General features: G+C 39.7%; 1 protein-coding gene across 2 annotated transcripts in view; it reads left to right on the top strand.

Moving 5' to 3' along the window:
- The window catches only part of scaper (S-phase cyclin A-associated protein in the ER), a 276,817-nt gene that overhangs the window by 36,113 nt on the left and 223,680 nt on the right, over window positions 1-17,024 (top strand). Inside the window, exon 4 of one of the 2 annotated variants that reach the window (XM_078430095.1) lies at window positions 3,432-3,620. In XM_078430095.1, the coding sequence (XP_078286221.1) occupies window positions 3,432-3,620 (189 nt within the window). Of the gene's footprint in view, window positions 1-3,431; window positions 3,621-17,024 lie in introns of those variants that run through there. The other variant, XM_078430096.1, reaches the window with a different exon arrangement.

Here is a 17,024-nt window from a genome sequence, read left to right as displayed (position 1 = left end):
GGGTATTTTTCTGGACCTTAACAGTTTTGTTAATCGTCTGTTGGAGTAGTGCATGACAGGAAGGTCATTTTCTCCTCAACAGGATTCAACTTTTAGCATTAATACATCTAACAAGTAGTTTTGGGTTAGTAGCTGTATAAATCAAACCAGTAAACTATTATTTGTTGAGGGAAAGGGGACGCTGAACTACCTGCTAGTGTAGATCAGCAAATATAAATGTTAAATGAAGAAAGGTCCTGACCCGAAAAGGTGTCAGTCTATTACTCTCCACAGATGTTGCCTGATCCACTGAGTTCCTGCTGTAGTATATTTTTAACTCCAGATTCCAGAATCCGCAGTCTCTTATCCAAATAGAGCTGTTATTTGTGATTGAGATTTGGTTCATGATTAACACACAGGCCTTCTCTCCAGAGATTCTGCCTGTCCTGCTGAGTTACTCCAGCATTTTGTGTGTATCTTCGGTGAAAACCAGCATCTGCAGTTCCATCCTACACTGGCATTTATGGTGTTGTTTTTGAAACATGGACGCCTTTATTCCCATGTTCACCAGCTCCTGTCTTCATACCAGGTGAATATTCACCAGGTGGATATGTTATCCATTCTACCATCAAAGTTCTCCAGTTTCTGATGATTTAGTGCATATGTTTGATCGTGTGACCCTTTGTCTAATGCCCTTTAACTCTGGTTCACTGCTTTGAAGTGAGTTTACTTTATGCACAGTTATGATGATGTTTATCTGTGTGATCCTCAGATGTGGAAAACTACTGTGTATTATGATTTGAAACTTGATGGTTAAACAGCATTTGAAATGGTTGAGTAAGCATGAATGGAAAAATATATGTTTAATTTTATCATATGTAGGAAGGAATTGCAGATGCTGGTTTAAACTGAAGACAGACACAAAATGCTGGAGTAACTCAGCGGGACAGGCATGATCTCCAGAGATGCTGCCTGTCCCACTGAGTTACTCCAGCATTTTGTGTCCTTCATTTTATCATGTTCATTGTGTTTGTTAGATATTTACTTTTAAACAGAATTAACCATATATTAAAGTGTTAAAATTCACGGTTTCAATTGAAAAGTGACACCCTGTCAAATGTTCTGAACTGCGGGAGTTAATTATGAAAGGTTACCAATTTCTTAAACCTTAACTTTAAACCTTTTGGGTGTTCTTATCCAGTTTCTCCTCATATTCATCCTGCACAGAAGTTGGCTAGTTACACAAGGTGCTGGCAATCTTCTGGCATCTCATCAAAAAGGCAATTCTCCATTTTGTTTTAGTTGATGCAATAGAAATGTCTGGTTGATGACCATCAGTGTAAGTTTAATTTGTACCTGTAAACACTTTAACCCATAACATATGTTTCGAGAAACCTTTGGTAATGTAAATCATACTTTGTTAGCAGATGTCAGCTTCACTCATTATGTGGTTACTTGTAAATATTTTTTTTTAAATGCAGCTTGAAGCACCTCTCCATAGTGTACAACAGGGAGTGTGGAACAGAGATAGCAATATAGAAACAAGGAACTGTAGATACTGGTTTACAAAAAAAAAGACACAGTAATTCAATGGGTCATGCAGCATATCTGGAGAACAAGGATGGGTGATGTTTCGGGTCTGGTCCCTTCAGATGGATTGTGGGGAGGGAGGGGGGAGCAAAGGAGAGGAGGGGCAGGACCAAGCCTGGAAAGTAATACGTGGGTACAGGTGGTTTTGATGGGCAGATGGTTGGACAAAGACCACAGATGATGAAACGTAAGGTATGAGACAAAAGGATTGAGGGGTTTTGAATTGTGAATCTAGTGGAAGGAATGTAGGTGGAATGGGAGGGGAAAAAAATAGGCGTGAGTCCTGATGGAGCACGGTTGGGGGGAGGGTGAGAGAAAGGATGTGGAGGATGAAAGGGGAGGGGGGAGGAGTTTAATTTCCTAAAGTTGGAGAATTCCATTTTCATACTGTTGGGTTGTAAGCCACCCAAGTGGAATATGAGGTGCTGTTCCTTCGGTTTGCGTGTGGCCTCCCTCTGGCAGTGGAGGAGGCCTAGTACGGAAGTGTCGGTATGAAAATCAGCTTACCCAGTTATTGCTGTTTGCATGAACAAGTTATTGTTTGCATGAACAAGTAACTCCATTACAAACAGCAACTAGATTTCAGAATAGTTAATTGTAACGTAAACTCTGGAATATTTCTTAAACATTTAAATAGATGTTATCACAAATGCAAGGGTTTTTTTTATTCAACAATGAAAGTCAATTATTCTGTGCAGAAAATACTGTCAATATAATTTAGTTTTTCAATCCAAAATTGAATACCGTTTCTTAGGGCGGCACAGTGGCGCAATGGTAGAGTGGCTGCCTTACAGCACCAGAGCCCTGGGTTCGATCCTGACGAGGGGTGTTGTCTGTACGGAGTTTATATGTTCTCCCTCTGACCATGTGGGTTTTCTCCGGGTGCTCCCGTTTCCTCACACAGTCCAAAGACATGCAAACGTGTAGGTTAATTGGCTTCTGTAAATTGTTCAAAGTGTGTAGGAATGAAATGGCGTACGGGTGATCGCTGGTCAGCGCGGACTCACTGGGCCGAAGAGCCTGTTTCCATGTTGTATCTCTAAATTAAATCAAACTAAAAGTCAAAGCCATTATTTGAAAGTGTAACTTGGCAGTATCTTGGGGCTAAAATAGTGCTCAAGTTCTTCATAAACCTCTGCGTGAAGAAAAATTAAAATGTTGACACTTTAAACTAATTGTCTTCAGGATTCAAGTTTAAGACTGTCGGGCTATTGCGGAGTGACATCAGTGATTGGTGCGATCACTGGGCTGTGAGGAAAGCCACCCAAGAAGCTTTGTGCATGTTTTTGATTCCAGATACCTTTTACTACCCTGTGAAATGAGTTGTGCTCTCGTTGTTAATTCCAAATTCCTGCTAACGTTAACACACTACTTTGACGTTTAATTGTTTGAGTACCATTGCATCATACTTTCCTTCCCTTGTTTCTATCCACACAATTCCCCATGCGTGTTTGATCATGTGGACAGCCTGCAGCCTCCCAGGTTTCTGCCAGTTTTGATTGCACATGAAAAGCACCAGGGACAATCTGGGAACCACTCGGCTTTTGATATATTTTTTTTAACCTCTGGTATTTTAGGTAGTGGTGCGGGAAATCTTTGGGAGTCAATGCATCCTAATGTGGAATGATAAATAGAATGCTGAAAATTCTATTGATCTACCAATTTGTCATATACTTCAACATGTTCAAATCAAAGCAATTAACTTGTGGGTTTCTGAGGAACCTGTGAAATGTATTGATAGTTTTACAATCACCACATTTAACTGCTGATATGCAAGTTGACTACAGCTTTTTAATAGTATGAGATCGCCTATTATATGACTTGCACTGTTCATGGAACAGCCCTCTTCATTTCTACTGCAGGCTGAAAAATCCTCACTGAGCACTGTTGGGGAGAAGAACACAGTTGAGAAGAGTCCGACAAAAGGTCGGCAGCTCCGAAAGATTGATTTGAGAGCACGCTACTGGGCATTTCTCTTCGACAACCTCAGACGAGCAGTGGATGAAATATACGTCACTTGTGAGTCAGACCAGAGTGTGGTGGAATGTAAGGTATGATTATTTTTTCCCCTATATTGCAGATGTTTGTTAGATACTTTTACTCCTCTACTTATCTTATGTAACCAAACCATTTTTACTTGTTATTTTTCAAGTGTTTGATTTGGGTGAAAGTCCCTCTGAGAATAATTTATACTTTACAAGTTCAGAAAGGAATGACAGTGAAAAGGTTGTGGTTTGCCAATCATATTGTACACATACTTGTTGTAATTTTTGTACAAAATAATTAGTACTTGAGCTTAAATAGGCATTCTGTGTGAAATAAATCTGTTCAGGAAAGCTTGATAGACTGTTTCAATGGAGCTAAGTAATCCAGGATTGGAAGTGAAGCTCAGTACTAATGTTTGTAATTAAACTATTGCATTTCTGTGCAAATATACAAAACAAATCCTGAAAAACCTAAGCACAGAAAGAGGAAGATCAACCTCAGTAGCACTGGATAAAATTTGCCTTCTCGCTGAATCCAATTTATTTCGAGGAAGAACATTCACACTGTTGCTTTCCTAAACTATGAGCAAGGCTCTGTTTTTATATATCAACAATCACTTTCTGTAGGAGACATTTGTGGTTCCAACAGCACAGATACTATGGTTCGATGATTATACAATTATCATAACATTTTCCATTCTTACATCCATACTTAAGCCTGTATATTTTCAAAGTAGCATTGTCTATCATCCATAGACATTAACCTAACTTTAAAGAGGAAAGAGATCTGTTTGCTGCATTAAGGATGTGCCATCATTCTCGTCCACTGAGAACATGGAACATAGAAAAGTGCACCACAAGCATAGCCCTGTGGCCCACGATGTCTGTGCTAGAACATGATGCCAAGATAAACCTATCTCCTCTACCTGCACATGATCCATAACCCTTCATTCTCTGCATTTCCCTATGACTATCTAAAAACGTTTTAAACTCTGCTTACACTGCCACCCTCGGCAGCACGTTCCAGGCACCCAAGTAGTCAGGCGAGTGTCATCATTCAATGGAATCATATGATCATTTCATTTTTGATCGGGATGGAGCAAAGAGGTCCTTCTGCAGTTGTACAGGGCCCTAGTGAGACCGCACCTGGAGTACTGTGTGCAGTTTTGGTCTCCAAATTTGAGGAAGGATATTCTTGCCATTGAGTGCGTGCAGCGTAGGTTTACTAGGTTAATTCCCGGAATGGCGGGACTGTCATATGTTGAAAGACTGGAGCGACTAGGTTTGTATACACTGGAATTTAGAAGGATGAGAGGGGATCTTATCGAAACGTATAAGATTATTAAGGGGTTGGACATGTTAGAGGCAGGAAACATGGTTCCAATGTTGGGGGAGTTCAGAACCAGGGGCCACAGTTTAAGAATAAGGGGTAGGCCATTTAGAACAGAGATGAGGAAAAACTTTTTTAGTCAGAGAGTTGTGCATCTGTGAAATTCTCTGCCTCAGAGGGCAGTGGAGGCCAATTCTCTGAATACATTCAAGAGAGAGCTAGATAGAGCTCTTAAGGATAGCGGAGTCAGGGGGTATGGGGAGAAAGCAGGAACGGGGTACTGATTGAGAATGATCAGCCATGATCACATTGAATGGCGGTGCTGGCTCGAAGGGCCGAATGGCCTACTCCTGCACCTATTGTCTATTATCAATGATTTCCTCTTCCTGGCTAATTTAAATGGAGTTTATAGAAGACCCAGCCCGCTGGCTGTGAATGCATTGATTGCTTACAGTAGATGGCAGTATTGAGGCTTGGTATTTTATTTGGACATTCTTGTGTTTCCTGTTTAATGTCTGAATTGGGCTTTTAACCCTTACTAGCAGGTGACGTATCAGAACATTCCTGCATTCATGTCTGATTATAAAGAGAGATTGATGAGCAGTTTTAAACTAGTGCATGGGTGGCATGCAATTCCCTGGTGTATTTTCTGTCCAGTTTTTGATAAGTTTGTTTTCATTCAAAACTATTTTCAGACTCTGGTTAATTCACCAACTTTTAAATTGTTGGTCACAATTTTCGATGTAGATTAATACATCCATTACAACATCAGTGGATTATTTGTGCTGAATAAGATAAATACATTTTGTAATAGAGAAATGTTGGTGCCAAGCTCAAGGTTGTAAATTATTCAGAACTCAAAGAAATGCCAGCTATAAAGTTTAAAGTGTAAGCATTCCAAATAAATCTCAGCAAAAATTGGCTTATAGTTATTATCTCATAATCAGAAAGTTATGGGATCAAGGCTTGGTTTCTGAATGTGGGCACCAAATCTAGTTTGACAATCTTTGTCAATGCATTAGTTAGCTGTTGCAGTTGCCATTTTTTGGATAGATTATTAAATTCTATCCCCTATCTGCCCTATATAACGAGAAAAAAAAAGTCACTGGTATGGCTCATAAAATAATAATATGGTAGTCTTGATCAACAGTTTTCCTTCATCCAAACTCAGTATAGACTGTTAAAGAGGGCACTCAATTAATTTGCTGAATATGAGACCTCAAAAGTAGCTGGTATGTTCATCCACAGAATAGTCAGTGTGAAAGCAAATAACTTGTGGGTTTGTGACGTGTTTTGGAATGTTCTGAGAGCAGGCTAAGATACCACAGATTTGGATACTCAATTTTTTTTAATGTACATTGTTCATTCAGAAACTTCATTTTTTAACAGTAATTTTTTGACTAATATTGAATCCACGTTCTTCAGGTTAAAGAGTGAAAAGTTCATTTTACATTTAAGATAAGTTGGAATGAATCATTAAAGCTAATGTATTGATTGGCTCAACATTTTGGCTCAGGGCGGCATGGTGGTGCAGCGGTAGAGTTGCTGCCTTACAGTGTTTGCAACGCCAGAGTCCCGGGTTTGATCCCGACTACGGGTGCTGTCTGTCCAGAGATTGTACGTTCTCCCCGTGACCTGCGTGGTTTTTTTCTGAGATCTTCTGTGTCCTCCCACACTCCAAAGACCCACAGGCTTGTAGGTTAATTGGCCTAGTGTTAAGTGTACCTAGTGTGCGTAATATAGTGTTAATATGCAGGCATCGCTGGTCGGTGTGAGCTGAAGGGCCTGTTTCCGCGCTGTATCTCTAAACTAAACTCAACAAAATTTTCCCATTGTGTCTGGAGACAACAATGTGGTGACTATTAAAAACAAAAAAACTTTTCTCTCGCCTCAAGCATAGTGTTGGATTTCATTTTTTCCCCAGTTTATTTCATGAAAAAAAGCACTTTGGTTAATTTACAAACATGTGCAAAAAGGCCAGCAAGTTTATTTGCTTTAAATCTCACGATAGAAGTAAACCATTTGAGTGACAACAGCATTCTCTTCCCTGAATGGGAATGTTGTGGGTTCATATCCTGCTCCTCATGATATGAGGAGCTCTGCTGAATGGGAATGATTCTGACTCAAAATTAAAGATTAACATCACGCAGAATCCTTTCCACAACTCATTGAATTAGCCATTGAAGCCCACAGAATCATCTTGTGTATGTCGGACTAATAACCCTTTCAACTGCTTTAAAGACAACAAGTCATTGAAGGGCCATTTATATCATGGCATCAGACTGATATTCTTCCAAAAAATGAAGAAAATTGAACTATTATTTGAGTAAGAGATTGAAATCACCCAAACCACAGCAATGCGATCTGCCTACATCCCAGTTATTTTGTTACAGAACATAACTCTGCTCTGATGATTTAAACACATTCTGGGAGTTAACAATTATCTTTTTGTGTTTTTGTTTAATTTGGACAGATATGTACATGGTTAATTTTGCTTTTTAATGGAAGGCATGTATAATTATTGATTCCAGTATAATTCTGTCAATCAGTATAATATCATATGTTCAGTTGACAGGGGCTCTGGTGCCTGGTTGTGGTTGGAAGTGCAGATGGGAGAATTGCGGTTAGGTGGTAGATGGGTTAGTTATGTAAGAAGATCAGCTGTTTTGTACATTTTTCTTTTCTAGTCTGGACTGTGCCTGAGGCTGTACAAAAGCATTTGCTGTTCATGGTTCAAAATCCACAAATTTAAACCACAAAATGCATTCACTGTGAGTAGCTTGATGCTTTAGGCTAATGGATCCGATGATAAATGACAATGAAAGCCTTTGGGGATGCAGAACAATTTCTCTCACATGGCCAGGTTACCCTGAAGGGTTCATAAACACACTCTGTAGCAATAACTACACGTGGAATGTTTGATGTCAAATGCTGGCAGTTTTCTCTGCTGTTTCTGGCTATTCTATCTGTGTGCAGGACAATAAGGAATGACAAGTGCTAATGTTACAATTACATTTTATTTGCCATGTACAAACAATTAATCAGTCTTGAGCATATAGTAAAATGTGAAAGAGTGAGATAGATTTGCACTCTTTGAAAGTGGCCTTACCACACAGTTTCAGTTTGAACTATTGGAAAATACTTATTTATGCAGTCATAGTTTACAAAGCAATCTAATAATATCCTTATAAACAAGAAAAAGATGATGTTTCATTGAAGTTGTTGCTTTCTGCTGTGTGGCTCACAAGGAGACAGCATTTAGCAATGTGCTTCATTTTTTAAAAAGCTACATGAAATGTCTAAAATATTTAAATTTTGAACAATGGCTTAAATCATGTGAATCTGCTTGTGCACTATACCCTTCAATAAAAAGAGTGGTATATAAAAAAATATATAAATATGTGTGTGTATATATATGTATACACATATATACACACATGTGTATATAGGATATATATATATATGTAGGATACATACACACCCCCCCCAAAACGTCACCCATTCCTTCTCTCCAGAGATGCTGCCTGTCCCGCTGCGTTACTCCACCATTTTGTGTCTATTTTTGCTTTAAACCAGCATCTGCAGTTCCTTCACACATGGAATATATAAATATCCGCTTCATAGCACTCTCACCTCGGAGTTAGAATGAATTCTAGGCTGATGCTCCATTGCGGTAGCTCCCAATGTAATGAGGTGCCAGGCTCAGAATGAGGCAATTGAGGGCTTATCTGCTGTAGACATGGAAGGTTCCACCGCATAGTTTCAAAGAAGAGCAGGAGAGTTCTGCTTGGTGTTCCAACCAATATTTATCCCTTGCTCGACGTTACTAAAACAGATTATCATGTCATTATGACCGTACAACTTGTCATCATCTGCTGAATTAGCTACTGCTTTCTTTTAACAACAATGATTATGTTTGGAAGGTATTTAATTAGCTGTAAAGCGCTTTGCGAAATCTTGGCTGAGTTGTGGAAGGTAATTTAAATTTGTTTCTTTAAGCTTATAATCAGTATCTGGAGTTAAATGTTTGTATTTATAAAATTCTGTCATTTGAACTTAAAACATTTCATTTTAAAAGGCGGCTTAAAGTATGTAGTTCTGCAAATGTGTGTGGATCATTGGTTGAGGTTGGGTATGCAGAGAAATCAAAGCAAGTTAATCTTACAAGTGTCATCATAGACTTACGCTTGGTCTCAATTTGTTCTCAAATGTCAGATTGCTAGGTAATAGTGACCCTGTTAGTTTGTACCTATGATTTAAGATCTGTGACTCGATGAACTTTTCATTTCTGTTTGCCTTTTTGAGACTTGGGGTGAATAAGAGTTTGCCACTATGCGAGAGGAACAAGAGCTTCTAGGGTTATGGCATCTTTATTGGTGACCATCAAAGTTTGATGGTTCTGCATTGAAGAAAGCCAGAAGGTCATAACGCAGTCATTTATTTCTTGGATGTAGAGTTTGGGAGCAAAGAGGTTAGCTGAGACTCCCTACTAGCTTATTCTCGACAACCAAACCTGCCTACACAATACACAAAATGCCGGAGTAACTCAGCGGGACAGGCAGCATCTCTGGATAGAAGGAATGGGTGACGTTTCGGGTCGAGAGCCTTCTTCAGTCTGAGAATCTGCCTGTCCTGCTGAGTTACTCCAGCATTTTGTGTTTATCTTTGGTGTAAACCAGCATCTGCCGTTCCCTCCTTCACACTTCGTCTGTGAACACAATGTTCCTCTTACGATTTGCCTTCCAGAATATGGTGTACACAACTGCCTTATTCCTTAATCCAGTCCTCTATTGTCAGTTCTGTCTCACTCAGGGTAGTGATATCAATGTCAAAGTGTTTGAGTCCCAAGCAATGATGGATGATGGGTGGATGTTCAGGTCCATCTTGCTGGAGTGGTCCATGAAGATTTTAAACAATCCAGATCTCTTAATATGTAACAGTTATTGCACACTAGCTACCAAATCAAGTCAAGGCTAATTTATTGTCATATGCTCAAGTACGGTGACATACAGGTACAATGAAATCTTGCTTGCAATGGCATCGCAAGCACTTAGACTTAGACAGCATACAATTGTACATAAATTACATGCAACTTCTACAAGACAGTGAAAGGAAAAATACCTTTCAAAAACATGATATTAATGCAAAACACAATTAGGAAACGAGTCCATGCTAGTTCAATAGGGGGGCTGTAGTGTTCTGTTGCCGAGGAAGGATGAGGCTGATTCAAGAATTTGATGGATGTGGGAAAGCACTCTTTTCCTGAAACTGGTGGTCTAGACTTAAGGTTTCCATACCTCCTGCCTGACAGTAGCAGTGAGAAGAGTGCATGGGACTTCTTGATGATAATTCCAACCTTCTTGAGACAGCACCTCGTAGATGCTTTTGATGAAGGGGAGGGCTGTGTCCATGATGGACCAGGCTGAGTTTGTCACTACCTACAGCTTCTTGCATTTCTCTGCACTGGAATCCAGCCATGATGCAGTAGGGATATTTTCTATGGTACATCTGCAGAAATTTGTGACGTGCCAAATCTCCTTAAAATTCTCAGAAAGTAGAAGCGCTGGCACATCGGGATTGTGGTTACATCCATGAACTGGGCTCAGAACAGGTCACTCAAAGTGTTAATGCTCAGAATTTGAAGCTGCTAATGCTCTATCCACCCCGACCCACCAATAAAAACTGGCATGCAATAGCCTGACTTCCTCTTTCTGAAGTCAACAATTAGTTGCTCGGCTTTGATGTTGAGCAGAGGTTGCTGATGTGACACCACTCACCCAGGTCTTCTATCTCTCTCCTCTATGCTGACTCGTGTGTGATTCAGCCAACAACAGCGGTGAAGTCAGTGAATTTGTATATCTGTAACAGTGATTAACAGAGCAAGTTTCTGATTTAGTTTCAAGACTCAAGACTAGGTTCTACTCTATGTGCTTTACTGTAATTACCTCATTAGACAGGCATATGCACTCAATATGCATGCACTCCACACATATGTGGATGGGTCACTGCTTCTTCCTTGGTTCCCCAAACCTACCCTTCGAGCACACTCATCCTTGTCAATCTCTATCCCTGACCTTCCTCCGCATTCACTGACACGATAAGCAAACATGCATTAGTTTCCTCTCCCTAGACTGCAGTACAGACCTAATTACACTTGATAAACTTTAATGGCAATTGCTTTGTGTGTATGGCCGACATCAAACTATTGAAACAGGCAAGCTCGGCTGACAGGCCCTTGTGGAATGAAGAGGGGAATGAAGAGTCCCCTTAGAAAGAGGAAATCCCTGGCCCAACATGGAGAAGGGTCATTCACAATGGTGTGTTGGAATCTGGGCTCCATTTGCTGGAACACACCAAGGTAAATGTTTGGGGGGGGGATAAAAAGATTCCACCTCACATGTTGCTGCCCCATTGGACATCTACCCCACACATGGCAAATTCTACTGATACCACATTGAAATCATAAGTCACCTTAGAATTCGCAGATCTGGAATAGAAACCAGTCATCCTTGCTGGGGGGCCAGCTAAGAAGAGACGTAAGGGGAACGGATTGACATGAAGTATGAGGAAAATCTTTCCACATACTTTGAAATGTGTTACTTTTAATGATTTAATTGCTCTCTTTCAAAACAATTTGAAGTTGAAAGTCTTTTATATTTCCAATTATTGTATATACCTATTAAGCCAAGGTATGTTTGCCTTTTTTGTCACAAATGAAGAAAATGTTTGATGCTTTTATAACAAAGCCCAGAAATCTGGACAAAAATGTCAGTATTCAACAAAATTATTGTCGCTTTCCAGATTTCTTAAGTTACGAAGAAGATTCAGACTCCTGATGAAGTCTGATTAATGCTGAGAATTAATCTAGACATATGTTTCTTCAAGATGACCTTAACATTCATACTTCAGCTAGTGATGAGGAGCAAAGAACTGGCAAATAGAATATGATGTGAGAAAATGTGAAGTCTGAACATTTTTGGCAGGAAAAGAAGAAAAGAGAAGCATTTCGTTAAATGTTGCAAGCTCTGGCTTTCACCATTAATGATTTGCAGAAGGCTAGTAAGAAGGTGTAGTAAGTAATTATGAAAACAAACATTATTGATGTTTATTGCAAGGGAAATTGAATATAGTAGGAAGTTATACCTCAGATATATAAGGCATCAGTGAGATTACATCTGGAGTACTTTGCATGGTATTAGTCTCTTTATTCAGAGAAGGATTTGGATGCATTGGAAGTAGTTCACAGAAATTTGCTGGGCTCATAAAATAGGAAGAAAGTTTGAAAGAATATACTTGAATCCAGAGGCATTTAGAATAGTCACGGGTGTCTTATTATAAATGTGAGATCCAAAAATGTCTTGACAGGGTGAATGTGGAGAGGATGTTTTTTTTACCTGTGGAGAATCTGTGATGTGCAATCACTGTTAAAAGTAAATAGTTTTAATTCCAAGATGATAATTCCAAAAATTGTTTTTTTTGAGGTAGTGTGTCTTTGGAACTCTCTTCCTTAAAGAGCAGTGAAAGCAGAGTCTAAATATTTTAATAGTAGTAGTGAATGGATAATTGATAAACAAGATGTAAAAGGATACCGCAAGTAGGCAGTAATGTGGAGCTGAGAATATAATTATTGAATGGCAGTTGGTTTAGTTTAGTTTAGAGATACAGCGCAGAAACAGGCCCTTCGGCCCACCAAATCTGCACCGACCAGTGATCCCCGCACATTAACACTATCCTCCACACATGAGGGACAATTTACATTTATACCCAGCCAATTAGCCTTCAAACCTGTGAGCCTTTGGAGTGTGGGAGGAAACGGAAGATCTCAGAGAAAACCCACGTGCACAGAGAGAACGTGCAAACTCCATACAGACAGAAACCGTAGTCAGGATCAAACTCTGGTGTCCGGGGCTGTAAGGCAGCAACTATGTCACTGCGTGACAGTGCTACCCAAGGTTCTTGCCTCATGACAAAGATTATTTTGTATCAGCTCTAGTGAACACTGTGATTAGAGTCATACAGCATGAAAACAGGCCTTTCGGGCCAACTTATACATACCATCTACACAAATCGCATTTGCCTGTGTTTGACACATATCCCTCTAACCTTTCATATATGTTACAAGTACTTTGATTAAATTATCCCTCACACTTTGAAGCTGAAGAGAGAACACAGGGCAAGCAAGTATGTTGTAATGATTTAACCCTTCACACTTTGGGATTATTCGGGTGAATGTGGGCTGTTCCAGTTCCATGACCAAAATGCCTGAGGTTATGAGGGTGTTACGTCAGACTGGGTCTGCGCAAGGTTATGTGCATCACTTCCTCACTTTTGAATTTGAATCCCTTTGAGATTTCGGCAGCCATTCCATTAGCCTCTTTGATTACTTCCTGCACAAGCCTTTAGTGCTTTTTGTTTTGCATGAGCACCCAAATCTTTTGCTCCTGCACAACCTGAAGAATTTGCGCATTAAAGAAATATTCTGATTTGTCTCTGTCAGATCCAGAGGATGATAATGCATTTCCTATATTGAACGCCACAGAACTATAATTTTGCCCAGTCATTCCTTTCACATCCTTCAGAACTTCCTGCTACCGTTTAAACAACTTATTGTGCGTTTTATTGAAGCCATTTACAAATTTGAGAACACATCTCTTTTATCTGTCATTAATATCTATGTTGAGCTGCACTTTCATCCATTGAGACATCTTGCTGATCAATAGACAACACCTTATCCTTTGTTTCCTTCCCCCTTTCGACCAATTACGAATCCCTATTACCTGCATATTAATGAATTTGTACCATAATGGATATTAGAGGTTGTAAAATAATAAGACGTTTGGAAGTGCGTAGTGAGTCTGATGTTTCTTTTTGTTTGGTGTTAGTTGTGATTGTATGTGTTATTGCATTTTTATTGATTAATCTTATTGGTCTTATTGTTCAACTGCGGGTAATGTTTCATTTCACTACACATTTATGTGTATGTGACAAATAAACGACTATTGACTATTGATTGACTATATCAAGCTTTTTAAAATATCAAAGTTAAGAAAACAAGGAGACAAAAGGGAAACCACGCAATACATGAGTAATTGTAGGAAAAAAGATGCCAACATTTCAAAACAATTAGTTGAAAATGGTTGAAGTGTAGGAACAGTGCAGGAATAGGACAGGAAACTCGGGTTAGGATTGCTCCTGCTGTGGGTGAGAAAGTTTCGCACAGTTTATTTGAACAAAATGGCCTGTTTCTGTGTTGCAATTTATATTCACTTTAAGGTGAAGCAACGCAAAGCCAGCCAGAACTGAGTTTTAAAAGAGTGATAGAAACTAAATGGATTATTGAATTCAACATTTCACAACTATTTTGTGTAACAATTGAAGATTCTGAAAACACAAATGCACGATTTAAGGATGGAAAAGTGATTGAAATCCCAGACTGAGCACAGTTTATTTGGGGGGGGGGGGGGGGGGGTTGGAGGAGAAAATTACCATCTGATGGTGAGATGTTGCAATATTTTTTCCTGAATAATAATCTCTCAGTCAAATTATTTTAAAAATGAGCAATGACATATGATTATCTTGTCTTTTTCAAAGCATATCATTGTCAAAGAAAACATGCTTCGATGATCAGTACTGTATTTTACAGAGACACTACCTGCAGTGGGCTGTGGTGCTGATTTAAATTAATCTGGGTGTGTGTTACTTGTGCTGTACATTACGTTATGAATGAGGCTGCTGTTTTGTTTGTAGTCACAGTCCATTTCTAAGGAAATAAGTGAAAAGAGAGCTCAGTTTTCTAGGTAAAAGAATGTCCTGGTGGATGATAATTTGTCTGAAAGTTGTACTTCAGTGTTGCTTCTGTGTGGCAGGCTTGACCTTCAGAAAATAAATTCCCTTCATACACAAAAAAACCTGTCTCACAGAGGAGTTTATTTCAGCACAACGCTTGCTCTTGCACTGCTCAGCTTATAAAGACCTCTTTCTTGTCAGCGTCTTCTCATGCTGCAGAACTTTCCACTGTTTCAGCACCACAGGGTATATCTTCTGCACTGGCTGATGTAGGTGAGGTAGAGAGAGGTATTGATGTCCAGGACCCTTGGGTCCTGTGCACCGGTATTGTATGTCAGCAGGACAAAGGGTTGGCGCCAACTGTCTTGCTATATGCGCCAGTAACTAGAATTAATTACAAACCAATCGAATCTGTTGCAGCCAATTGGTAAACTAATTGGTAATTTTAGCTGTACGTCTATACTTTGTTATCTGCCTGTCTATATCGGTGTTTTCAGAGCCACTTTTGTTCTCTGCTGTCCTCTTTGACAAAATGGCCATCATCAGCATGGAGAAAGATGCGCACCAATGAGTACAGGGAGCCACTCCAACTGCTTGTCTTGTTTGTATTCCCTTGTTCACCAAGCGAGCTTTAGGTTACGGATGCTTGGAGCTGATTAGAACAGATAGTGCTGAGCAGAATAAAACACTGCAAGTCGTAAAATAGTTGATCAGCACTCCTTTTCTCCACGTGTTAAAGAATGCTTCGGAATAAAGGTAGATAGGGATTTATTCTGGAGTATTCTTTGGGTGTGGGAGGGGTGAGCATATTCCTGACGTGACCCTGATTTCAGACTGAAATCTTAGTCTTGCCTCTCAATATTATTTAAGGATGTGAACATCAAATAACAGAACAGATATGCTGGAAGCATATGAATACTATTCCTCAGAACTTTAAAAAAAAAATGCAGAACCCTAATTTGTAAAACTGATGTGCTTGGAACACAAACTAATTGGGATGCAGTATATAAAAATATGAAGTCATATATGAACGCCTAAATTACATTATGGTGTGAAATCTCAGCTCAGTTCAGTGATGGCACTTAGAAAGGTGGTAAATCAGAAGGTTGTTGGGCGTTTGTCATATTCTAGGACTTCAGCTCATATAATCGTGCTTTACTAAGAGAGTGCTAATTTGAAGAATGCATCTTTTTCAGAGATTACGCGGAGGTTAAATCTACTTGTGAAGTAAACTAATCAATGGCATTTTGCTTGAGTAAGATTAAGGAGTTCTTTTAGTGTCATGGAGTGCATATAGCCCTTAGCCATCACATCCAGGGAACGAATTGTTTTATTGCTATTTGTGGGCCCTCAGTGCATTGTATTTCCAGGCTAAACAAAATTCAAATGAAACCATTCTCCATAATGTTAGAGATATATTTTTGAAAGTCGTACATAAAAGCAATTACTTCATTCAGTTCACTGCTGCCCAGTGACACAGCTAGTAGTAGAGCCACTGCAACACAGTGCCAGATGCCTGGGTTTCTGTCTTTGGGCAGTTTGTACATTCTCTGTGAGACCATGTGCGTTTCCCTGGATGCTCCAGTTTCCTCCCACATCTCAAAGACACACAGGTCGAAAGGCTAATTGACCATTGTAAATGTCATAAGGTCATAAGTGATAGGAGTAGAATTAGGCCACTCAGCCCATCAAGTCTAGATCATGGCATAGATCATGGCTGATCTATCCCTCCTAACCCCATTCTCCTGCCTTCTCCCCATAACCTCTGCCACCTGTACTAATCAAAAATCTATCTATCTCTGCCTGAAAAATATCCACTGACTTGGCCTCTCCGGCTTTCTGTAGCAAAGAATTCCACAGATTGACAGCCCTCTGACAAAATAAATTTCTCCTTGTCTCCTTCCTAAAAGAAACTCCTTTAATTCTGAGGCTATGACTTCTAGTCCTAAACTCTCCCACTAGTGGAAACATCCTCTCCACGCCCACTCTATCCAAGCCTTTCACTATTCTGTATCTTTCATTGAGGCCCCCTCCTCATTCTTCTAAACTCCAGTGAGTACAGGCCCAGTGCCGACAAACGCTCATCATAGGTTAACTGAATAGCCAGAATCTGGGTGATAAGAATGTGAGGAGAATGAAACAACATTGGGGGATTATTTACAGATGTAAAGATGGATTGTTGATGGTCGGCAGAATCAGTGGGCTTTGGTGTTCTCTGATTTTTCTGTACATCATGCAATTAGGTTATTTCTTTATAGACCACCTGCATTCAGTCCACTGGAGTGACCCTGAGCTTCCGATCACCTGCCTCTTTAATTTCCCATTCCACTCCCATTCTGTGGCCGCAACATGGC

This window comes from Rhinoraja longicauda, chromosome 38, assembly GCF_053455715.1.
Source record: "Rhinoraja longicauda isolate Sanriku21f chromosome 38, sRhiLon1.1, whole genome shotgun sequence".
NCBI lineage: Eukaryota > Metazoa > Chordata > Chondrichthyes > Rajiformes > Arhynchobatidae > Rhinoraja > Rhinoraja longicauda.
Note: the sequence above shows the minus strand (reverse complement) of the source record. Positions and strands in the feature narration are given on the sequence as shown.